The sequence below is a fragment of the Lampetra fluviatilis genome, chromosome 64 (genome assembly GCF_964198595.1).
Source record: "Lampetra fluviatilis chromosome 64, kcLamFluv1.1, whole genome shotgun sequence".
Lineage (NCBI taxonomy): Eukaryota > Metazoa > Chordata > Hyperoartia > Petromyzontiformes > Petromyzontidae > Lampetra > Lampetra fluviatilis.
The window spans coordinates 3,010,748-3,036,356 of NC_136338.1; the positions used below are offsets into that span (position 1 = coordinate 3,010,748).

Sequence of the window (25,609 nt, forward strand, 5' to 3'; positions counted from 1 at the left end):
CACAGACACCCGTACGCGAGGCGATGGATCTCTCTACGTGTGTCTGGACCTCTCAGTGAATCTATGGGGGTGTCTGTGCGAGCCTGGGGGGGAGGGGGGGGAGGTCTCCCCGAGTGAATCTGTGCGTCACCCGTTTCTGCACAGCGCCAAACGCGAGCCGGTTCGCATCGGGGAACGCCGCACAGCACATAACCCGCACTCATTTGCGCGTTTTGCATGTCGTCCGTGTCGTCCGTGTCGTGCGTGTCGTGACTCGGGGAGGCCTGGGAGGCGTGCTTGCAAAGACGCACGGCCTCGTATTGGCGCATGCGGGCCAGCGCGTCGATGAGCTGCCGGTCCTTCTCCGCAGCGTCCGCGTCCGCCGCTCGCGCCACCTCCTCCGCCTGCCGCAGCCTCCCCTCCAGCTCCGCCAGCCGCCCGCGCAGCGTGGAGTTCTGGAAAGCCTGCGACGAGGGCGCAGCTGCGGCAGCAGTAGCAGTAGTAGCAACAGCAGCAGCAGCGGTAGCAACAGAAGTAGCAATAGCAAGATCAGCAGCAGCGAGAGGAGTAGCAATAGCAGCATCGGTGGCAACAGTAGCAGCAGTAGTATAAGCAGCAGGACCAGCAGTGACAAAATCAGAAGCGGAAGCAGCAGAAACAGGAATAGTAGCAGCGGTAGAAATGTAAGATGCAAAAGCAGCAGCAAAGTAGCAGTAGGAGCAGCCACAAGAGAAGCAATAGCAAGAGAAGCAGAAGCAGCAGCAGCGACGGTGGCAACCAATGAATGATAGTCAGTTAAGTCAGCCATTTGTAATATAATCACAAGCATCAACAGCAATGGCAGCAGCACCATCGGCAGTATAAAACACAATAATCATGCACCCTGTGTGCCGCTCTTAGCAGGATGTGCATCTGCACTGCCCCCCCCCATACTGCACTCTGTACTGCCCTCCTGTCATGCCTCAACCAGATTGCCTCCCTGTGTTATCCTTAGTACTGCCCCGTACTGCTTCCCATCGTGCAGGCCCCTATACTTCCCGCTTGACCTCTCCTCCGTATCGCCCTTCCGTACTTGTCCTCCTTTGCTGCCCCATACCCCCCCCGCCCCCTCTCCTCACCACCATGAGGCCTAAACCATGCCTTCCCACCATGCTGCCCTCGCACGATGCTTCCCCGCGCTGCCCTCAGTAACTGCCCCCTCCCACCGACCCCCAGAGGTCGCAACCGGGTACCCGATACCCGTACCCTACCCGATACCCGGCTACCGTTTGCGACCCTGGTGCGGCCGGGTCCGGGTACGGGTAGGCCGTGAGTCACCGGTGAGTAACCGTTTGTCACTTATTTCGGGTAGGGTACGGGTACGGGTAGGGAACGGCTACCCGTACCCGGCCGGGTACGGGTACCCATTTGCGACCCTGGTGCGGCCGGGTACGGGTACGGGTAAGGAATCAAAACCCGTTTGCGACCTCTGCCGACCCCTCCCTTCCGTACTGCTCCTTCGCACTGCCCTCCCATCCCACGCTACCACCGCCCCCCCGCCTCCCCCCGGCCCCGTGCTGCCCACCCTGGTGCTGCTGCAGCTGGTCCCTCATCTCCTCCATGACGGCGGCGTTCCTCTCCATCTCGGCCGTGTGCTGCCCCATCTGCTCCGCGAGGAGCTCCATCTGCTGCTCACGAACTTGCAGCGCCTGGCAGATGAGGGCGGGCGGGCGGGTGGGTGGGCGGCCGCGGGAGACAGACAGAGAGACAGTTTTTTGTTTGGCCCCGTAGAATTCGCAGCCCGGCGTCATGATAATAACAATTATATTATTTGAACGCCACGGTTCAAATCCCGTTGCAGTGATGTTTACACGTCGCACCAGGTACTCATTTGAGGCTGAGTCGACCTAGGGGAGGCCCAGGACCGGCTCAGATAATCGTCACTGGTGTTGGCCATGAACGGGAATCGAACAGTAGAACGGACTTTGGATTTATTAATCAATAAATGCACTAACATTTATGAATAATAATGAATAAATCATGCATTTAACGATCTCCAGTATGTATGTTGGACTTTTTCGCACCAAACGTAGCCAACTATGCGAAATAATTATGAAATTTATAATAAGATATGCATTCAGTCCACGAGGTTTATTTATTTATTTAAAGCTTTCGTGACTGCAGGGATTCATCTTCTTGGTTCTTTCGGTAAAGTCACGTAGAAGGGAAATAATAAAAGAATAAAAATATAAAACAATAAAATTCTCACGACGTTTCGGCTGCAACACAAGCAATCATCATCAGGATTTCACACTTGATGATGATTGTTTATTTTATTTAGAGCAGTTTTTAAATTTTAACATTGCACAGTATAAAATGTAACGTTATTATTTTCATTTTAAATTGTCTTTGTTTGCAATATGAATGGAAAGATTCTAAATGTGGAGGGAAACACCGGAGGACCCGGAGATAAATCCACGCGACCACGGGGAGAGAAACATGCAAACTCCAAAAATACAGGTGTCAGGGTTACGATTGAATCCACGACCTCCTGCATGCCAGGCGAGGTAGTTAACATCTCGCCATTACGCACAAAGTCCTTGCCACAAATGAACCACGATACCTCGCTGAGCTCGTCAAAGAGCATAAACCATCACACAAACTCCGGTCATCCTCGCAAGAGCGTTTTTTGGCTAGCTATCCAACAAAGGCGGTCACCGCATCACGCGCTTTCAGTTGTGCTTTCGCGGCCGTCTGGAACGCTCTTCATTCCGAAATTGGGAAGCCATTGAAGCTATGCACTTTGAAATCATCTACATTGAGAACTCATTTCTTTAGAACTGATTTTTGTGTTTAGTTTGCCTGTCCTTCCCCCCGCACCTCCGATTCGCACGGCTGGCTACGTACGGTGCGAAAGAAGTTCAACATACATAAGCAATATTTAAAAAAAACTTTTTTCAAAACATACTTTAATGAAATGTACATTCTCAGCATCACCTTAATCGCCTACTTCAAGAGACACTTAAAGACTCACCTCTATAACTACGTGCTATCGAGCGACTGAGCTTGGCTCCGCGCCTCTGAGTTGCGGCCGATACGTCCGCAAATTTGCGCGCGTTACAAATTGAATTATCATTATTACTACTCGCTGCGACGTAGTTCCATTCGCACGATCACGCTGCATATCCAATCCGCGTCCGCGCTGCACAAAAATAACGCGTTCCCTACCACGCTCGTCGCGTTACGTATCCGATCCGCGCGACGAAACACTTTGCGGTGTTACGGGAGAACAGACGGAAACACGATACGGGCCACGGAGGTAGGTACCTGCTGCAACGCGACGATGCTCTGCTTGTCCTGGTCGAGCTGTGTGGCCTTGAGCCTCTCCTGGAGGTCGCGCACTCTCTTCTGATACTCGAGCAGCTCCTCATCCTTGCCCACCAGAAGCGACTGCAACAAACCGCGCGGAGGAGGAGGGGTGGGGGGGGCGCAAGGCGGCAGATGGATGAGCAACGTTCAGCAGCAGCCACAGCCGCAGCAGCAGTCACAACGGTAGCAGCAGCAGCAATATCATCTCTTTGGTTTTTTCGGCAAAGGCATGTAGGTAAAAAATAAAAGAAAAATAAATTAACCAGTAAAAACTAAGTTTTTCACTATAAATCCTTTATATGCGTGGCGGCTAGAGTCCTCTCGTCCTCTGGCTTGAGATGGCTGCCACCTATGGGTCAGATGATTGCCTGCCACCATTAAGCAATTGGTAATTCAATATAAAAAAAAAAATTCCTGAAAAGTGTAAAATTTTTTAAACATTTTTTCACGAAAATGCATTGTCACGCACAACGAGTCTGTGTGCAAAATGTCAGCTCGATTGGATCACGGGAAGTGGGTTAAAAAACGACCGAAAGATTTGCACGGTCGTAAGCAAGCAAGTGAACTTAATATAAAGGATTTAATACATTAAATCACTGTATCAAGTAATCTTGCTGTGACGGTGCCACCTGAAGACGGAAGCTTGTGTTGCCTCCGAAACGTCGTGATTTAATTTCTTTTTATTTTATTTTTTACCTACGTGACTTTACCAAAAAAAACAAAGAGTATGGACCCTTGCAGTCGCGAAAACTTCAAGTCTAGAAGCAATATCATCATCATAGCCTTTCATGAAATCGTCCAGAATCCGCCCGATCTCGTCAGAGTTCGGAAGTCAAGCAGGATTTTGAGCCTGGATAGTGCTTCTATGGGTGCACCAGCGGCTGTGGTACCATCATCACCAACGTCTACAGTTGAGACATCAACAATGGCAGCAGCAGCAGCAGCAGAATCATCATCGTAATCCACAACAGCAGAAGCAACAGCTGCAGCATCGGCAACACAACTGTCAGCATCAGTGGGCACCATTATTATCGTCATCATCTACAGCAGGATCAACAGTAGCATCATCATCCGCATCTATACTTTCACCCCCACTATTATCACCCACAGAAGTAACATCACCGGCATCACCATCATTCACAGCAGCAGAACCACCAATTCCAGCAGTAGCATCATTATCATCATCAGCAACATTATCATGATCAGCAGCAGCCTCATAATCACAAGCACAAGTATAATCATCATCACCATGCATCATTTAAGCACGTGGACCTCTGGCTAGTGTTTGCTTGTTAATTATAACGACAATGAAAGAAGCAATGGAGAATGTGTGAGACCTTCCACTCTTCTATCTTGGAGTTGACGGCCTGCATGATGGGGTCATCTTCCTCGGAGCGCACTTGCAATAAAGTATTCAGCTCTTGCACCTGTGGGGCAGAGGAAGTTGCTCATCAAAAGCAAGGAAACACAGACATTAGCCAATACTCATGGCCTATCCACTCAGCAACTCAGCCACCCACTCACCAAACAAGCAGCCAGCCACCCCGGGTACAGGTACCCATTTGCGACCCTGGTGCGGCCGGGTATGGGTACGGGTAAGGAATCAAAACCCGTTTGCGACCTCTGCTCTACAGACAGTGACACACACAAAGTGATACACACTCTCTACACACACACACACACTCTACAGACAGTGACACACACAAAGTGATACAAACTCTACACACGCACACACACACTCTACAGACAGTGACACACACAAAGTGATACACACTCTCTACACACACACACACACTCTACACACACACACAAAGTGATACACACTCTCTACACACACACACACAGCGACACACACAAAGTGATACACACTCTCTACACACACACAGCGACACACTCTACAGACAGTGACACACACAAAGTGATACACACTCTCTACACACACACACACAGCGACACACAATCTACGAACGCGGACCTGGAGGGCCAGGTTCTCCTTGTCTCGGCGGAGTTGATCCACGACGAGGTCGCTCTGCTGAACGAGCACCCTCATCTGCGCGTACTCCTCCGCCATGCGCTCCATGTCCACGGCGCTCTGCTCCAGCTCCTTCTGCAGCTGCTGCGCCTGAGTCACCAGCCGCTCGTTCGTCTCCGTGAGGTTCTACGACAGAGGCCGGGGAGGGGGGGGGGGGAGAAGGGCGAGGGTGTGTACGGTACGTCTGTGAAAAAAATGCTTTATAGCACATCGGATTCCTCCAGTAGACATAAATATTCATGACTCCTTGTAGAAAAAGGTGTCAGTTTTGTTGCCAGATAAAAGGGTAAAAAAACTATTATAATTTTTGCTACTGGCAAATGAGGTTTCAATGGTGTAAATGCTTTACCCCGAGCTCTCATACTCTGATGGTGCATTGTCTTTGAGTTGTGCGCCTTTTGGCATCATCTGGTCCAACACCATGTGAGACTAGGCTCTAAGAAAAGCTGTCTCGGGTGTGGACCAATCAATTTCAAGGACAATGCATACATTATCAGAGTTGTGTTTTTTGTTTGCATTCCGAACGCAGGTATTGTGGTCCATGCAAACATGACTCCGTGTAAAAAAAGGTGTCAGTTTTGTTGCCAGATAAAAGGGTAAAAACCAATTATCATAAATATTCTTATTCTGACATACTACATCGACAACAGCCGCCATTCGCCACCGAGTGGCCGTGACGTGACCACAGCGCTTGCCTTGTGCCAGGCTAGGTGCTTGCCGAGGCCAGGAGAAGTGGCCTCGAGTGAGGGGAGGCTCGCTGCAATAACTCCGTGGACCTTTTGGACCAGACCTCGTGCGTGCTCCCATGCACGCGTGCGCGGGCGTACATCGGCTAAAAATATTTAGCGACAAGCGGACTGGTTCGGAGATCCGAACACCATTTTTTTCCGGTGGAAAAAAACCATGAAATACCTGGATGTCGTCAAGGTACTCCATCATCTCGCGCTTCATTCGCGAGATCTGCGCCTTCAGATCGGCCCCATCCTCGGTGCGGGACCGCTTGCTCTCTCGCTGAGAGTCCATTTGGCGCTGGTAGTCCACGATGTCTTGCCGCAGGATGTCGTTCTGTCAAGGGACCCGTGAGAAAACAAAAAACGCTTAGAGCGCACGATAGGTAACCGATTTTGGTGATGATGACGACGAAGGTGACGACGATTTCGTACGCGCCAAGTGAAGAGCGCTGTTACAGATTCAGTTCAAAGCGAGTTAGCCATTCAATCGCTTTGGTCTGAGAGTTGGTGACTTGCAGATACACCCAGCCCACCCACTCGCTGACTCACTCATCCACTCGCTCACCCAACCCACTGCAATCAAATGTATATTTGGGGCAGCGTGAAGTTACACGGTCTGTGGTTTGGTGTTCATAGTAGCATTCGCACATGTATTTAATTTTTATTCTCCACTTGTACATGTGTCCGCAACTTCCGTTGTGTGTGCAGATCCGGTTAAGTGCTGCCCATTGTTTGCGTGAAAGATGGAAGCCGGGTAGGGTGATGGTGGGCTCGCTGATAAGCTGTGTGTTGTGGAAGCCGGGCAGCAGAGGTTGCAAACGGGTTTTGATTCCTTACCCGTACCCGTACCCGGCCGCACCAGGGTCGCAAACAGGTACCCGTACCTGTACCCGGCCGGGTACGGGTACCCGTTCCCTACCCGTACCCGTACCCTACCCGAAATGAGTGACAAACGGTTACTCACCAGTGACTCACGGCCTACCCGTACCCGGCCGCACCACGGTCGCAAACAGCTACCCGTACCCGTACCCAGCCGTCACGGCACACGAGGGGGTGGGTGGCCAGCACCACGCCCGACCACCTTTGTCTTCCGAGTGGCGATGCTCACGCACCGCACCAGGTACTGAATTTAGGCTTCGTTGACCTAGGCGAGGCCCAGGACTGGTTCAGATAATCATCACTGGTGGTGGCCGTGAGCGGGACTCAAACTCGGGTCACCGGATTCGTAGCGCAGCGCGCTAACGACTACACTACCGCTCCCCCACTACACACTACAACATACGCACTCAAGAGGGCTCATTGAGGCTCACTCAGATGGTCACGTATCTACCGCCGAAGGGCTTACCAGTTTTTTCACATTTTTTTTCTTTTCCATGGGAATTTAACACAAGGCAGAGGGAGGAAGGCGGTCAAGAGAAACCAAGGAGAAATTCAGGAGCGATCAGATGGAAAAAAACGAGCACAAACCAAACACGGTGAAATTAACAACACTGACAAGACAGAAATAAATAAGAGCATGAAGAATTTTGCGTGCGCCTTTATGAATTGACACATTCGTGCGGAGGGAGCTGGTAGGAACATTGGGTTGCTCGGTTAATGGCCAGGGTCAACGGCGGCGTGGTGTATTCCGCAAATATGCCCGACTGTGAGGGCGGGCACAAGCCGGCGTGTGTAGGTTAAACGTTGAGTTTTATAAGGGCACCACGGGGTGACCAGCCCCTCCCCACCCAGCCCCCTCCTCCCCACCCAGCCCCTCCCCACCCTCCCCTCTCCACCCAGCCCCACCCCTCCCACCCCCCACCCAGCCCAGCCCCTCCCCACTCTCCCCACCCAGGCCCTCCCCACCCAGCCTCTCCCCACCCTCCCCTCCCCTCCCCACGAAGAAGATGAATCCCTGCAGTCACGAAAGCTTTAAATCGAGACATTGAAAACACTCAAATATTGATGCATTATCCCACGTGTGTGTGCCCGTGTGCGTGGCCTTACCTCTCTCTTCAGCTTAGAAATCTCCCCTTCAGCCTCTTCCATTTTCTTGGAGAGCTGAAAAGGCACAACGTTGGGCCGCACAAAGTTTAAGCGGACCATGGATCCCTCGCGGTGACGCAGCCAGGCCACCTGCTAACAAGTTCAAGTTCATTTATTAGGTATAGCCCTGTGAGCCATTCGGCTCTTGAATCGGGTGCAACCTCAACAAACAAAAAAACAAAAACATGAACAAGAAAACATCTTAAAGTGACTAAGTTCAAGTTACAAGTTCATTTATTAGGTATAGCCCTGTGAGCCATTCGGCTCTTGAATCGGGTGCAACCGCAACAAACAAAAATACAAAACATGAACAAAAAACATCTTAAAGTGAATATGTGACTGAGTGCAAACAAAAAATCCAAGAAAAGACAGCAAAATATTGCAGAAAAAGCACCGTACACCAACGCTGTGTGCAAAAATCCCAGTGGGATGCAAGTCAAACAACAACAACCACAAGACAACTTAGATTAAAGCCATCATTCTAACTCCGTACTACCACAAACAAACATGGCCAAACCAAAAAACTTATCGAAAATCACCAAAATAAAGCCATAAAAGCAATGAAACAGTGGACACCTGTACCGTGGAACCAACCATTAGCAAAATACCTCTACAGTGAAACCGACCGAAACCAAAAACACCGGTACCTGCTCACTCCACTTTTTCTCTTTCTCCAGGTTCTGTTCCACAGCCGCCAGCTCCTGATCCCTACGCTCCAGGTTCTGCTCCAGCTCTTGGATCTCTCCGCGCATGAGGCTCGCGTTGCGACCGCCGCGGCCTGGGACTTGCGTCTGTGTGGACGAAGCGAAGCGGGTGGTGGGGGGGGGGGTATGTGGGGGCGGGGGGGGTTTTGTGAGGGGGGGGAGTTGGAGGGGGCAGTCACGAGCCGCGGACTTCTCTCCCCAGACGCCGTCACCTGCAGCACACCTCCACTGATCAGAGGTCGCAACCGGGTACCCGTAGACCGTGAGTCACTGGTGAGTAACCGTTTGTCACGCATTTCGGGTAGGGCACGGGTACGGGTAGGATATGGCTACCCGTACTCGGCCGGGTACGGGTACGGGTACCCATTTGCGACCCTTGTGCGGCCGGGTACGGGTAAGGAATCAAAACCCGTTTGCGACCTCTGTCTGGTAGGATGGGGATGGTTTCGTTGTATTTGTATGTTGTTTGGGTAGTTTGTTTACCTTTCTTGTACTTTGCATCACTGTCGCGTTTTTGTACTGTTTGTTGTTGTGACGTTCTTACCCCGTGCCCTGACTGGACATCTGTATTCCTCCTGCCGTATAAATATTCTTCTTTGTAAATTCAATTCGTTTGTACAAAAAATCCCCCACCCCCCCCCCCCAAAAAAAAATGAACAGTGGCTCAAATAAGTAAGTAGGCGATGCCCTTCTATTTGCAGTGCTGAGCCACTGGTGAAAATTCTACATTACTATGACGGGGGCGGGTCCATCCATAGGGTAACTACTGATGAGGCAGTGGTGGAAATTCTACATTACTATGACGGGGGCGGGTCCATCCATAGGGTAACTACTGATGAGGCAGTGGTGAAAATTCTACATTACTATGACGGGGGAGGGTCCATCCATAGGGTAACCACTGATGAGGCAGTGATGGAAATTCTACATTACTATGACGGGGGTGGGTCCATCCATAGGGTAACCACTGATGAGGCAGTGATGGAAATTCTACATTACTATGACGGGGGCGGGTCCATCCATAGGGTAACTACTGATGAGGCAGTGGTGGAAATTCTACATTACTATGACGGGGGCGGGTCCATCCATAGGGTAACCACTGATGAGGCGGTGGTGGAAATTCTACATTACTATGACAGGGGCGGGTCCATCCATAGGGTAACCACTGATGAGGCGGTGGTGGAAATTCTACATTACTATGACGGGGGCGGGTCCATCCATAGGGTAACCACTGATGAGGCGGTGGTGGAAATTCTACATTACTATGACGGGGGAGGGTCCATCCATAGGGTAACCACTGATGAGGCGGTGGTGGAAATTCTACATTACTATGACAGGGGCGGGTCCATCCATAGGCTAACCACTGATGAGGCGGTGGTGGAAATTCTACATTACTATGACAGGGGCGGGTCCATCCATAGGGTAACCACTGATGAGGCAGTGGTGGAAATTCTACATTACTATGACGGGGGCGGGTCCATCCATAAGGTAACCACTGATGAGGCGGTGGTGGAAATTCTACATTACTATGATGGGGGCGGGTCCATCCATAGGGTAACCACTGATGAGGCAGTGGTGGAAATTCACCATTACTATGACAGGGGCGGGTCCATCCATAGGGTAACCACTAATGAGGCAGTGGTGGAAATTCACCATTACTATGACGGGGGCAGGTCCATCCATAGGGTAACCACTGATGAGGCGGTGGTGGAAATTCTACATTACTATGACGGGGGCAGGTCCATCCATAGGCTAACCACTGATGAGGCAGTGATGGAAATTCTACATTACTATGACGGGGGCAGGTCCATCCATAGGCTAACCACTGATGAGGCAGTGGTGGAAATTCTCCCACTGCAATGGCGGGGGATGAGTTTATCCACAGGATAAACCACGGTGTGGCTTCCCCACGAAGCTGTATTAATTTTAAAGACCTCGGAGCGAGGGATGGCTGAGTAAACCCATCCCCAACCTGGACATGAACTTGTGTCCTTATTGCAGGAGGCTCATCCTGGCCACGCGTCGCTGTACTCATTGACATGTTAATTTTTTCTCTAACCCCTCCCTCTCTCCGCCCCGCCCCCCTCTGTCTATTTAAGGCCTCGCCACAGAGACGATCTCCCTCTCTGTGCCTATGTGTTACTCTCTCTCTATGTATCTTGGTGATATCTGTCTGCTTATATGTCTGTCTATAGTTTTCTGGTTAGATTTTTGTTGCTATTTCATTTATACCTGATGATGATTGCTTGTGTTGCAATCGAAACGTCGTATGCTATTATTTAATTTATTATTTTATCTTTATACGTGACTTTACCCAAAGAACCAAAGAGTAATTCCTGCAGTCACGAAAGCTACAAATTAAGATTGGTCCAAAAGAACCTGCGGTGTAGATGTTTGCGTTAACGTGTCGTTGAATCGGTTGAAGTGTTGTCTCCCCTTATCCCTGACGGGTGTCTGCTTGCGGGAGTTGACGATTGCAAACAACGTGGGCGCAGAGCAAGCGCGTACCAGCTCATTCTCCAGCTTGTCGATCTTCGCCTTGTACTGCCGCTCTAAGGGAGAGAGGTGAAGACGTCATCACGTGGCATCTCTTCGAGATTGTTTCGAGTAGAGTGCGCATCTAAGACACAGAGTAAAACTAAGCGACAGCTCCTAAAACACTTGGGTGCTGTGTGTGTGTATTTGTGTGTGTGGGGCCGGGCGTGGTGCTGGCCACCCACTCCCTCAGAATCAGAATCAGAAAGAGTTTTATTCGCCATGAAAGTTTGCACAAACAAGGAATTTACTATGGCAGGAAGGTGCATACATTCAACATGTAGGAATCTTAAAACTTAAATAAGTGGTATACAGTCTAACTATACTAAACTAATACTCAGGGGCTAACGTATGTAAAATTTTGAATAAGTATACGATATAAAATGTAAACTAGCTGTAATATACAATCCTAAAATAGAAAAATACAAATATGTTGTAAATATGGCAAGGTGTAATTTTGTAGATAAAATGTTAAAGTAAGTGTAAAAATCATTTTAAGCCCTTGGTCTTGCTGAAGAGGCCCACAGCGGATGGGAAGAAACTATTTTTTATAACGTGAGGTTTTGGTCCTGATGGACCGCAGCCTTCTGCCGGAGGGAAGTAGCTGGAACAGAGAGTGTCCAGGGTGAGAGGAATCGGCCACAATCTTCCTCGTGTGCCGTTTCGGTCATCATAGGTGCTCACTAACGTCACTTGCCGCAAGAGTCTGTCCAGGGGATACGGTGGTATCTTTGTCTGTGTGTGTGGGGAGCTGTAGTGCAACGGTTAGCGCGCCGCGCGATGAACCCGGCGACCCGAGTTCGGTTCCCGCTCACGGCCAACACCAGTGACGATTATCTGAACCGGTCATGGACCTCCCCTAGATCGATTCAGCCTCAAATGAGTACCTGGTGCGGTGTGTAAACATCGCCGCTAGGGAGACAAGAAGCGGTCGGGCGTAGTGTTGGCCGACCCACTTCCTCGTGTGCCGTGCTGGCCTTCATAGGCGTTCACTAACAGCACTTGCCCCAAAAGTGTGTGTATAATACACGTGGAATCTTTGCATTTTGAATCGGAATGTCCCACGCAGTGACTGATCAGCCCAGCCATAGGTGTCTTATGAAGGCCGCCCACGTTGACCAATCACGTTCTTGGAACACGCCGTGCGGTTTGAACTTTGGCGCATGCCAATCGGTTTAACAGTCACTAACGAATGCGGTTGAGTTTTCGTCAGCGTGTTGCGTTTGTTGTGTTTTTTTGGGGCGCCACGGTGGCTGCGAGATGTTAACCACCTCGCCTGGTATACAGGAGGTCGTGGGTTTGATCCCGACCCTGACGCCTGCTGCTGCATATTTGGAGTTTGCTTGTCTCTCTCTCCACCCGTGGTTGCGTGGATTTTTCTCCGGGTCTTCCAATTTTTGCCTCAATATTTTGAATCAAAGTCACGCATTAAGTGTATTTGGCCGCTGTAAATTTCCACGCGATAAGCCACTTCACTGAGCTATAATTTGCGGCCAGGTCGCAAATGGGCCTTACCTGGTCAAAATAAAAAAATAATAGCAAATAGTTAAAATAGTTTCTGCGTTCAGCTACCGTCACTGTGCCGAGTTATCGTCGCGAGCGAATGCGTTGACGATTCTCGAAAAATCGGGGTGGGCATTCCTCCCCTGGTGTGCCGTGCGTTGTGTACCGACTTTGGCTTGTTCGGTTCCCGCCCTCTCAACCTCCTCCATGGCAAACGCAGCCTCCTGCGATTTCAGCTGGGGCAAAGATTGCACATGACTCGGATTACACGCAATTCGGATTACGTATGAATGTGTGATTATGATTGCAGATTACTGATTACACGCGATTCAGATTACATATTATTGCGTGAATCGGATTGCAGATTATTAATTACATGCGATTCAGATTACATGCAATTCAGATTACATATTGATACGTGATTCCGATTACAGATTACTGATTACATGTGATTCACATTACATATTATTGCGTGCTTTGGAATGCTGATTATTAATTACATGCGATTCAGATTACCAGCGATTCAGATTACATGAGATTCAGATTACACGTGATTCAGATTATATGAGATTCAAATTACCAGCGATTCAGATTACACGTGATTCAGATGGCACGCGATTCAGATGATACGCAATTCAGATGATACGCGATTTAGGCAACGTGACCGCTGCTGGCGATGGTGAAGGTGGAACACATGACATGCACGCGCTCTTCACCTGCATGAGCGACTGCGTGAGGGAAAACAGATGGATGAGCTTTTCCGACGTTTCATCTTTTAAACTCTTCACCTCCACCTGTGAAGGCAATGCAAAGTGTTCCAAATACATCACCATCATTGCTTAATAATAATAATAATGGAATGGGTTCCGGAGACACTTGTAGAGGTAACTTCTTTATTACAATACAACACTCCAACAGTCCAACAGTCCAACTACTCTGTTACAGCCTAGGTACACAGCCTAGGTACACAGCCTAGGTACACAGCCTAGGTGCACAGCCTAGGTGCACAGCCTAGGTGCACAGCCTAGGTACACAGCCTAGATACACAGCCTAGATACACAGCCTAGGTACACAGCCTAGGTACACAGCCTAGATACACTACTCTGGCTACGCTCTGGGGTCCTCTGGCTACAATTAGCCTAGGGGAGGCTTCCTGACCCGACCCAGCCAAGGTGCGGGTCTGGACTCTGGCTTCCTCGGAACTCGCCCTTACAAGGACGTAGAGCCGGGAGCACCAGAGTCCCACCACTGGCCCTCACAGCGTCCCGGCCCTTACAAGGACAAGCGGGACGAGGGGGTCCAGGGTCCTAAGCTGGCTGGCTGGCGGGTCTTGGGTCTTGAGCTGCGACTGGCCCCGATCGGCCAGGGAGCTGCCCTTTTATGCCTCGTCCCCAACGAGGGGTGGGGTTGTGTGCGCCCCCAGATATCCCACAGAGCACACACAGCCCCCCCGTTGGTGGCGCCAAGGGGCTTAACTGTCTAGGGTCCCAGAGCCCCCAGCAGCCCCTCCCCTCTTATGGCACTACAATAACACTGCGCTTCCCATGCAGTACACTCCACAGCGCCCTGCAGCAGGGGAACCCTGCCAGTGGCAGCTCTCCCTGTGTGGAGCAAGCGGAACGCAGCACCGGCCTACGAGTGGCCATTAGTCTGCCGGTAGGGTGGGCAATGCTGTCCCAGCTAGGCAATTTGCGGGTACATTTTAAAATCAAATTTGGCAAATAGAAACCGTGACGCTGGCGGGCATGGCCTACCCTCTCTGGAATAACGAAGTCACAAGAGTGGTGAGCAATGAGGCAGTGCTCATCTCCTGTTTGCAGCCCTGATGTCGGTCGTGGAGATTCCACATTCCTATGGCGCAGACGATTATCCTTCTATAGGAGAAACACCCTTGACGTCCCCCGCCGCAAAGTGTTACTCTGTTTAATTTATCCGAGAAACCCTACTGCGGAAAGTCCTGAATTGCGATGTTTGGCCGATTCCTCTCCACCAAGTGTATCACGCGTTTGTTGTTCTACTCCCACAAGTCGATTAGCCACAGTTGGCTACGTAAGATGCGAAAGAGGTTCAACTTAAACACGTATTTTATCGACCCTGGAGGGGATGATGGGCTGAGTCAACACCCCAAACCAGGATTTTGAACCCGCAAACCTTTGAATTGCGAGCCTCTCGCTCTCTGCTGCTGAGCCACCTGGCCGGATAATGCACATGCAAAATTAACAAGGGTGGCCTCTGGGCTTGAACCGCGAACCAAATGCAACAAACGGCAAAACACACTTCCCCCTGCACATGTTTAGTGTACATGCCGAACAACATGTTTGGAATCGACAGAAGAAAAGTTAGACTTACGAATAAATCGAGTTATTAACAGACCTTTGGAACATAACTCGTTCGTAAGTAGAGGAGTCCCTGTATCATGATAATAGGGTTTTCCCCTTTTTTCTGGCAACAAAACAGGTGTTAAGATACTAATAGGGTTTTCCCCCTTTTTTCTGGCAACAAAACTGACACCTTTTGCAAGGAATCATGCTTACATTAACCACAATACTTGCAGTCAAATGCAAACAAAAAACAATACTCTGATAATTTATGCATTGTCTTTGAAACGGATTGGTCCACACCAGAGACAGCTTTCTTTGGAGCCTAGTCTCATATGGTGTTTGACCAGATGACGCCAAAAGGAGGTCCCATGATGAGGTGTTAAGATGTTAAAACACCAAACTGAAACCTTTTACGAGGAATCATGTCTGCATTGACCACAATGCTTGTGGTCAGAATGCAAACAAAAAACATACTCTGATAGTATATGCATTGTCCTGTAAAACATTCCTGCGGAGGGAGCTGGTAGGAACGTTGGGTTGCTCGGTCAATGGCCAGGGTCAACGGCGGCGTGGTGTATTCCGCAAATATGGCCGACTGTGAGGGCGGGCACAAGCTGGCGTGAGTAGGTTAAACGTTGAGTTTTATAAGGGCACCACGAGGTGACCAGCCTCTCCCCACCCAGCCCCACCCAGCCCACCCCTCCCCACCCAGTGCCTCCCCACCCTCCCCTCTTCACCCAGCCCCACCCCTCCCATTTTTGGATGCACGAGGGACGGACGGACACAATAATCCCCTGTGGGCTGGTGGAACCAGGTGGTTCCTACCAGTATAATGTTTTTGTATTGCTTGTTGTTGTGTTCTTACCCAGCGCCCCTACTGGACATGAAAAAATAGCTTTATAGCTCATCGCATTCTTCCTAAAGTGCGAATAAATATTCTGACCTTCGAAATAATGTCTTCGATCTGGTACGCGACGTCAACCTCTCTCTCCAAGGTGTTGGGGTCACACTTGAGCAGGATCTCCCACGCCACGTTCGGTGACATTTCCAAAGCTTTCCTGTTCACAGACTGAACAGCGCGCACAACATTGAGGCCCCGGGTGGTGGAGCGCACCGATCAATCCTTTTGCAAGATTTAGTATCTAGAGCAGTGGTCGGGAACCTATGGCTCGCGAGCCATATATGGCTCTTCTGGTGACGGCATATGGCTCCCAGACAATTTTGAGTTGAAAAAAAAATAAAAAAATTCAGTTTGGAACTGATTTTAAAATACTTGTGATATTGCTTAATAATACCGTGTCATTTTAAAGTAAACAGAAATTAGTTTTGAAGATAAATTTCACGGGTCACGGGGCCTCAACGCCCTGCATGAAGCTCAACCTCACCACGTACGAACCAGACTACAAGGCCATCAGCAAAACCATGCAGCACCAGAAGTTGCATTAAAAGTAAGACATATTTAATTTATTATACGTTAAAAATACTATATGGCTCTCAATGCAATATATTTAGAAATATTTGGCTTTTATGGCTCTCCCAGTCATAAAGGTTCCCGACCCCTGATCTAGAGTGTATCTGTTTCTCGTCAAGGAGCATGAAGCATCGAAGTGAACTCCGGTCAACATCGCAGCGGCAGCGACTTTTGGCCGAGACATCGAACAAAGTCGGTGGATCATCGCATCGCGCGGCGCTTTCAGATGCGCTTCTGCGGCCGTCTGGAACGCTCTCTTCCTTCCCATATTAGGAACCCACTGGAGCTATGCACTTTTAAATAGTCTCGATTGAAAACGCATTTCTTTAGAAATTATTTTTTGTGTTTAGTTTGTTGTCCTTCCCCCACACCTACGATTAGCATGGTTGGTTGCGTACGGTGTGAAAGAAGTTCAACATACAGTAAATACGTGATGTTGGTGCATTCCGTTTAGTGCCTGTGTCAACCCACCGACTTATCCCACGAATGAGGAACGTTTATAACACTACATTCACCTTAAACATTACACTCAATGTGCATTATAGTATCCATGAGTTGTTTTGGGTTAGATCGCGTAAATATATAAATGTGTCGTTAAAACCCGCCACCACCCGACACAGCCAACTAGTAAGGGGTTGTCACGTGAACAGAACGTAGCCAATTCGTCACTAGTACAGCACTAGTGTGTAGTGTATAGTGTAGTGTAGTGTGTAGTGTATAGTGTAGTGTATAGTGTAGTGTATAGTGTAATGTATAGTAGTGTATAGTGTAATGTATAGTAGTGTATAGTGTAATGTATAGTAGTGTATAGTAGTGTATAGTGTAGTGTATAGTGTAGTGTATAGTGTAGTGTATAGTAGTGTATAGTGTAGTATATAGTGTATAGTAGTGTATAGTGTAGTACATAGTGTAGTGTATAGTAGTGTATAGTGTAGTATATAGTGTAGTGTATAGTGTAGTATATAGTGTAGTGTATAGTGTAGCGTATAGTAGTGTATTGTGTAGTGTATAGTAGTGTGTAGTGTAGTGTATAGTGTAGTGTATAGTGTAGTGTACTAGTACAGCCACACCGGTTGTGTGTTGGAGAGCCAAGCCACAACATTTACAGAAATCTGTCTGTCGCCTGATGAAGCTGGTTGTAATTACTGGCGAAACGTCAAACACAGATTGTAAATGTTGTGGCTTGGCTCTCCAACACACAACCGGTGTGGCTGTACTAGTACACTACACTACACACTGCACTATACACTACACTACTATACACTATACATTACTATACACTACACTATACACTACTATACATTACTATACACTACGCTATACACTACACTATACATTACTATACACCAGAGGTGTGGACTCGAGTCATGTGACTTGGACTCGAGTCAGACTCGAGTCATGAATTTGATGACTTGCGACTCGACTTGGACTTGCATAACAATGACTTTGTCCCACCTATGAGATGTGGACTCGAGTCATGTGACTTGGACTCGAGTCAGACTCGAGTCATGAATTTGATGACTTGCGACTCGACTTGGACTTGCATAACAATGACTTTGTCCCACCTCTGCTATACACTACACTATACACTACTATACATTACACTATACACTATTATACACTACTATACAATACACTATACACTATACATTACACTATACATTAATATACACTACTATACAATACACTATACACTACACACTAATGCTGTACTAGTGACGAATTGGCCACGTTCTGTTTACGTGACAACCCCTTACTAGTTGGCTGTGTCGGGTGGTGGCGGGTTTTAACGACACAACATTAATATATTAACGCGATCTAACCTGAAAAAACCTCTATTATGAATATTGGTCGCGAAAACCTCCAGCGTGTTAAACTGCATGACAGTACTTCGGGTTAAATTTCGATTTAAAGCTTTCGTGACTGCAGGTCTGTCTTCTCGACAGACCTGTTCTTCACCTGAGGACGGCTGCTTGCGTTGTGGCCGAAACGTCGTGAGAATTATTTAATTGATTACTTTTTATTATTTTATTATTTCCCTTCTACGTGACTTTACCGAAAGAACCAAGAAGATGAATACTTCGGGTGTTTGAGAGCCGTTTTGTTCGGCGAGGGTGATTGATGTCTGCAGAATAATTTACTGGCGATGTTGGACTCCCCTAGGTCGACTCAGCCTTAAACGATTATCCAGTGAAGCCTTCAGCTAAGTCGACTCAGCCTTAAATGATCCACAGGTGCGAACCGTACGTTAATTCGGCCTCAAACTAGCGCGGCTACATTAAAATAAAGCGTTGCAAAAAATATATATATATACGTGAAAGATTTACTTTATCTTCTTGGTTCTTTCGGTAAAGTCACGTAGAAGGGAAGTAATAAAACCCAGCTTAAATATACGCTCCAAGCTTGGTGGTGTTTCTTTCTTCACCTGAGGACGGCTGCTTGCGTTGTGGCCGAAACGTCGTGAGAATTTTACGTTATATTTTTATTATTTTATTATTTCCCTTCTACGTGACTTTACCGAAAGAACCAAGAAGATGAATCCCTGCAGTCATGAAAGCTTTAAATCGAGGTTTACTTTATATGATTGCTTGTGTTGCAATCGAAACGTCGTGATAATTTTATTGTTTTATTTTTATTATTATATTTTTATTATTTCCCTTCTACGTGACTTTACCAAAAGAACCACTAATATTAATCCCTGCAGTCACGAAAGCTTTAAACGAGGTGTACTTTAAGTGTAAACGTAAATAAAATCTTTAAGCGCCGTATTAACGGGTTGCTCAGCAACCAGAGGCCTAGGGCGCTATTCTAGCGAGGTGCATTGAGATAAGCCTTAAAAAATGTCAATACGTTGTAACTTTGACAATTATAATGTATGAGATAACGTTAGCGTTGCCCAACATTGTTTAGATATAAAATACGATAGTCACCTGTCCGGAGATTAAAGCAATTTACTCTCGCATAGCCGCCCTCGTTTTGACGCTTCTGATACTGTGGGTCTTCCGGAAGAGGTCTACCGGCCGTTTTAGTGGTAAAATCTTCCGGAAGATTTCTACCAACCGTTCGAGTGACGTCTTCCGGAAGATATCTACCGGCCGCTTTAGTGGTAAAATCTACCGGAAGATTTCTACCAACTCTTCGAGTGACGTCTTCCGGAAGATATCTACCGGCCGTTCGAGTGGCAATATCTTCCGGAAGACTTCTACCAACTCTTCGAGTGACGTCTTCCGGAAGATATCTACCGGCCGTTCGAGTGGCAATATCTTCCGGAAGACTTCAACCAACCGTTCGAGTGACGTCTTCCGGAAGATATCTACCGGCCGTTCGAGTGGCAATATCTTCCGGAAGACTTCTACCAACCGTTCGAGTGACGTCTTCCGGAAGATATCGAGCATGTCTTCCGGAAGATATCTACCGGCTGTTCAGGACCCATCTTCCGGAAGATTGATACCATGTCTTCCGGAAGATATCTACCGGCCGTTCGAGTGACCTCTTCCGCAAAATCGCCTACCGGTATCTTCCGGAAGATATCTGCCAATCATCTTCCGGAAGACGTCTACCGGCCGTTCGAGTGACAACATCTTCCGGAAGAACCCTCTCCCGACGTTAGAGACTCAATCTAGATTTGATCGAGATTTGAAGTTTTCGTGACTGCAGGGAAAGTCACGTAGGTAGAGAAATACAATTAGAGACTCAGCCCGGAGTGGCAGACCGCGCGCTAGAGGACGCCCATGGGAGGAGATGGAGCGATTAAATGATGATCCGCTGATGTGCATCGCTGGGACTGTAAGAATGTTAGGCAACTCTCGATTTAAAGCTTTCGTGGCTGCAGGGATTCATCTTCTTGGTTCTTTCGGTAAAGTCACGTAGAAGGGAGGAAATAAAATAATAAAAAAAATACAAATAAAACAATGAAAACGTCGTCAGAATTTTTTTATTATGTTTTATTTAGATTTTTTATTATTTATTATTTCCATTCTACGTGACTTTACCGAAAGAACCAAGAAGATGTTAGGCAACATATTCTTATGTTTTTTCGGTAAAGTCACGTAGGTAAAAACATTTAAATTAATAAAAGTAAAATAAAAATAAAATAAAAATCACGACGTTTCGGAGGCAACACAAGCTTCCGTCTTCAGGTGGAACCGTCACAGCACGATTGCTGTATCAAGTGAGAGAAATATGAATCCTTGCAGTCACGAAAGCTTAAAAATCTAATTCTAGATTTGAAGCTTTCGTGACTGCAAGGAATCATATTCTTAGGTTTTTTCGGTAAAGTCACGTAGGTAAAACATCAAAATTAATGAAAATAAAATAAAAACAAAAATCACGACGTTTCGGAGGCAACACAAGTCTCCGTCATCAGGTGGAACCGTCACAGCCGGTTGCCTCCGAAACGTCGTGATTTTTGTTTTTATTCTATTTTATTTTCATTAATTTTGATGTTTTACCTACGTGACTTTACCGAAAAAACTTAAAAATCTAGAATGTTAGGCAACGTTGTGACCAGCAGAGGGCGGTGCAGCAACATGCATCGTTGTACGGTACTATGGCGCCATAAATGACGTCACGCGATTTTGGACGATTTTTGACCCCCCGCCCCCCTAGTCACACGGCGTCACAAAAAGTCAGACCCCCCCCCCTCAATTATGACGTCACAAAGCTTTGCCACGCCCCCCCCCCCAAAATAAAACATGCTTCAAATCGCTTTAAACTATTGTCATTGTAGTGCGTATTTAATGTGGCGCTGCACTCTGATGTTGTAGGAGAAAACATTTATTAAAAAGTCTATTTAATTAAGTGGAACGTGTTTGTCTATATTTATTTAAAGTTGCGCATTTTGATGTGACGTCACATTTCTCAACCCCCCCCCCCCCCCTCGTCACACATCTGTCACAAATGTCTGACCCCCCCTTCCCCTAGGTGCGTGACGTCATTTATGGACGGCCCCTTTGCACCACTGTGGTGTTTTTGTAGTGTTTGTTGTTGTAACGATCTTACCCCGTGACCCCCTTACTGAACACCTGTGGAAAAAGAGCTTCATCGCTCATCGGATTCCTATTGTTGCTATTGTTATCCGGCTGCTATGGATTGACTTATGCAACTAGCGGAGGATGCTAGGTTTAGTGATGTGTGTTGTACTCTTAGGTTTTTTCGGTAAAGTCACGTAGGTAAAAATATATAATAAAAATAGTAGAAATGAATTAGCAAGAAAGAAATAGCGGTCTATTTATTTATATAAAAATGTTTTTTTAAAGATGTATTTATTTTTAAACAGTAATTATTATTTTATTTCTATTATTATTATTTTTTTACCTACGTGACTTTACCGAAAAAATCTAAGAGTATGAATCCTTGCAGTCACGAAAGCTTCAAATCTAGAAAGGATGTGTGTTGTGTGTGTCGCTATTGTAAACTTTTAATCACATTTGTTGGGAAAACTCTTACGTTGTTTATATAGCATTGTTTTAGTAAGTTTTAGAGGGGCTTGGTTTGGCCCGATTTTTTTTATTTAGTGTAGATTTGTACTTAAAATTTTTATCCGTATTGTATTATGATTGTTATTGGGATCAAACATCGAAAATGGAATTGTTTGCACTTTTTGTACGCAGCATGGACGGGTTGTGCTTTTTCCCGTAGGATTTTATTGTTTACGACGTACGTGATGTTTAGATTTGTGTACAATTAATTTTAGGTGCATCTTGTAATTGTATTGTTTGTTGCGCTTGAACCCAAATCAAGAGCCGAATGGCTCACAGGGTAAATCCTAATGAATGAAACTGAAAACTGAACTGAAACTCTAAATACATATTCCGATTCTGAGTTGTTCATTCCAGATGATGTAAAAGTGCATTGCTCAAAGGGACTTCCCAATCCGGTTGACCGATGTTCTGTCGTCTGGTTGATGGTGGCATTATCGTCTCAGGAGTTGGGCCCTGTGTAAGTTCTGCCGTTCGTATTCCAATCCACGTTTTTTTTTTATCTCTCTCTCCACAGCAAGACCGTAATTATAATATATATTGGGGGACACACATCCCACCCACAATATTAAAATATGCTCAAAATGCCCCCCCCCCCCAATATATTGCTATGAAAATAAATTGCTATGCTATGTAAATAGAAACAACAATTTGCAAAACCTTGGCCACAATATCTTGACTTGTCTTCAGATAAATCAATGCATCGATTTCTGTTTATATGATCGTGGTTATGGTTGTACTTTATTAATCCCTAATCTCTGCCATTACATACAATGAAACAAGAAATGGTAAATAAAGTAAAAACAGAGCAATGTAATGCAATACACTATTAGACTTTATTGTACAAACATAAATAAAAATCTTCTTGGTTCTTTCGGTAAAGTCACGTAGAAGGGAAGTAATAAAATAATAAAAATAAAACATAATAAAATTATTCTCACGACGTTTCGGCCACAACGCAAGCAGCCGTCCTCAGGTGAAAACCAGGTCCGTCGAGGCGAAAGAGTCTGAATGAAACAGCACACGAGCTTGGAGCGTATATATATTCAGACTCTGTCGCCTCGACGGACCTGGTTTTCACCTGAGGACGGCTGCTTGCGTTGTGGCCGAAACGTCGTGAGAATAATTTTATTATGTTTTATTTTTATTATTTTATTACTTCCCTTCTACGTGACTTTACCGAAAGAACCAAGAAGATGAATCCCTGCAGTCACGAAAGCTTTAAATCAAAATAAATAAAAAGTCCATCCCATGTGTTAGGGAAATTTTTAATATTTTAGGCAGGAAATTAGTTTTCAAATTTAGATATTTTTCTGCGTTGGGACCCCCAGAACACCCTGGAAGATTTGGTCCCCCCCAATGTTGACTCCATGGTTTCGACCTTGCTCCACAGAACCGTACTGGGCACCACGATTGCAATGCGTTTCCCAAATGAGTAAACTTTTCCAGTGGCTCACCACTTTCTCCTTCGATGAACGATCACGGAATCTTTCGATTTCAAGCTTCTTTCGTGACTGCAGCGATTCATCTTCTTGGTTCTTTCGGTAAAGTCACGTAGAAGGGAAATAATAAAATAAAATAAATAAAACATAATATTTTATTATGTTTTTATTATGTTTTATTTGTATTAAAATAAAACATAATATTTTATTATGTTTTATTTGTATTAAAATAAAACGTAATATTTTATTATGTTTTTATTATGTTTCACTTTCATTAAAATAAAACATAATATTTTATTATGTTTTATTTTTATAAAAATAAAACATAATATTTTATTATGTTTTTATTATGTTTTATTTTTATTGAAAGAAAACATCATATTTTATTATGTTTTATTTTTATTATTTTATTATTTCCATTTTACGTGACTTTACCGAAAGAACCAAGAAGATCACGGAATCTTTAAAACAGTCCATCGCGAAACAGGCCACCGAAGGATGATTTTATTCCACCGGTTAATAACTACGACAAAGATCCCCCGTGTAGCCTGTAACAGACTATTGGGGCAAGTGCTGTTCGCGAGCACCTACGAAGGCCGGCACCGTTGCACACGAGGGGGTGGGTGGCCAGCAACCACGCCCGGCCGCCTTTGTCTCTCCCAGTAGCGATGTTTATTGCACACCGCACCAGGCACTCATTTGAGGCTGAGTCGACCTAGGGGGGGGGCAGGACCGGTTCAGATAATCGTCACTGGCGGTGTTGGCCGTGAGCGGCGTGCTAACCGCTACACTGACACAAAGACCAAGGTCCCCCGTATATCTTCTTCTTGGTTCTTTCGGTAAAGTCACGTAGAAGGAAAGACGTCTGCTTGCGTTGTGGCCGAAACGTCGTGAGAATTATTTTATTATGTTTTATTTTTATTATTTTATTATTTTCCTTCTACGTGACTTTACCGAAAGAACCAAGAAGATGAATCCCTGCAGTCACGAAAGCTTTAAATCGAAAAGTCCCCCGTATAGCCTTGCACAGACTGTTGGGGCAAGTGCTGTTGACTAGCAGCACCCATGAAGGCCGGAACGGTACACGATGGGGGTGTATGGCCAGCACCACACACACACGCGCGCGCTCAAGTAGGTATTAACCAGGGAGGGCCCACTACCACCGCATTTTCAACCTCGGAAAGTCTGCAACAAACGCGGATTAGAAAAATTAACCCGTAAAAACAAAGTTTTTCACTATAAATCCTTTATATGCGTGGCGGCTAGAGTCCTCTCGTCCTCTGGCTTGAGATGGCTGCCACCTATGGGTCAAATGATTGTCTGCCACCATTAAGCAATTGGTAATTAAATATTTAAAAACATTTTCCCTAAACAGTGTAAAATTTTGGGAATTTTTTTTCACGAAAATTAATTGTCACGCACAACGAGTCTGTGTGGAAAATGTCAGCTCGATTGGATCACGGGAAGTGGGTTAAAAAACGACCGAAAGATTTGCACGGTCGTAAGCAAGCAAGCAAGCACGCAAGCAAGCAAGCAAGTGAACTTAATATAAAGGATAAATAAAAAAACACAATTCCTTAGCCAGCAGTGAACGCACGCGCCTGAGCAAAAAAGTTCCCAGGAGACCCGCGAACGAGACACGGGCACTCAAAAAACTCGCTTGTTCCACCACCCCATCCATGTCACTGCATGCCCCCCTCGGGAGTCAATAATTGCGTTGGCTTTCTCTGTCTGTGTGTTTTTCGGAAGAAAAAAAAACGGGCACTATACATTTCGTTTCTCTCCCGCGGCGTTCGCTGTCGAGACCTGTTTGGCGAGTGGGAGCCGTTGTTGGATGATGCGTCGGCTGTACGGACAGGCCCCTCTGTGCAATTGATATATTTGTGCGGCTGGTCGCGCTGACTGTTTTAACTCCCGCAACGTATGATTAGTAAGTACGCGCGCGTATGAACGCGTTGTTGAGCTTCTGTCGCGGGGAGCGGTGGTGCAGCGCTTAGCGCTGCGCTGCGCTACGAACCCGGCCACCCGGGTTCGATTCCCG

At 46.7% G+C, this 25,609-nt stretch overlaps 1 protein-coding gene across 10 annotated transcripts in view; it reads right to left on the reverse strand.

Annotated features, from left to right (window-relative positions):
- Positions 1-19,665, reverse strand: part of CEP290 (centrosomal protein 290) — an 84,240-nt gene extending 64,575 nt beyond the window's left edge. For 9 of the 10 annotated variants that reach the window (XR_013640547.1, XM_078882266.1, XM_078882267.1 and 6 more), the window contains exons 1-13: positions 19,577-19,665; positions 16,119-16,244; positions 13,571-13,648; positions 13,021-13,090; positions 11,325-11,368; positions 8,763-8,906; positions 8,077-8,130; positions 6,272-6,424; positions 5,303-5,485; positions 4,665-4,754; positions 3,286-3,408; positions 1,544-1,667; positions 291-460 (exon numbers count right to left, since the gene is read on the reverse strand). Coding sequence is in view for 9 of the 10 variants with exons in the window: in XM_078882266.1 (XP_078738392.1) it covers positions 291-460; positions 1,544-1,667; positions 3,286-3,408; positions 4,665-4,754; positions 5,303-5,485; positions 6,272-6,424; positions 8,077-8,130; positions 8,763-8,906; positions 11,325-11,368; positions 13,021-13,090; positions 13,571-13,648; positions 16,119-16,220 (1,335 nt within the window). In the remaining variant the exon portion in view is untranslated. The remainder of the gene's footprint in view (positions 1-290; positions 461-1,543; positions 1,668-3,285; positions 3,409-4,664; positions 4,755-5,302; positions 5,486-6,271; positions 6,425-8,076; positions 8,131-8,762; positions 8,907-11,324; positions 11,369-13,020; positions 13,091-13,570; positions 13,649-16,118; positions 16,245-19,576) is intronic. The other variant, XM_078882264.1, reaches the window with a different exon arrangement.
- Between the last annotated feature and the right edge of the window lie 5,944 nt (positions 19,666-25,609).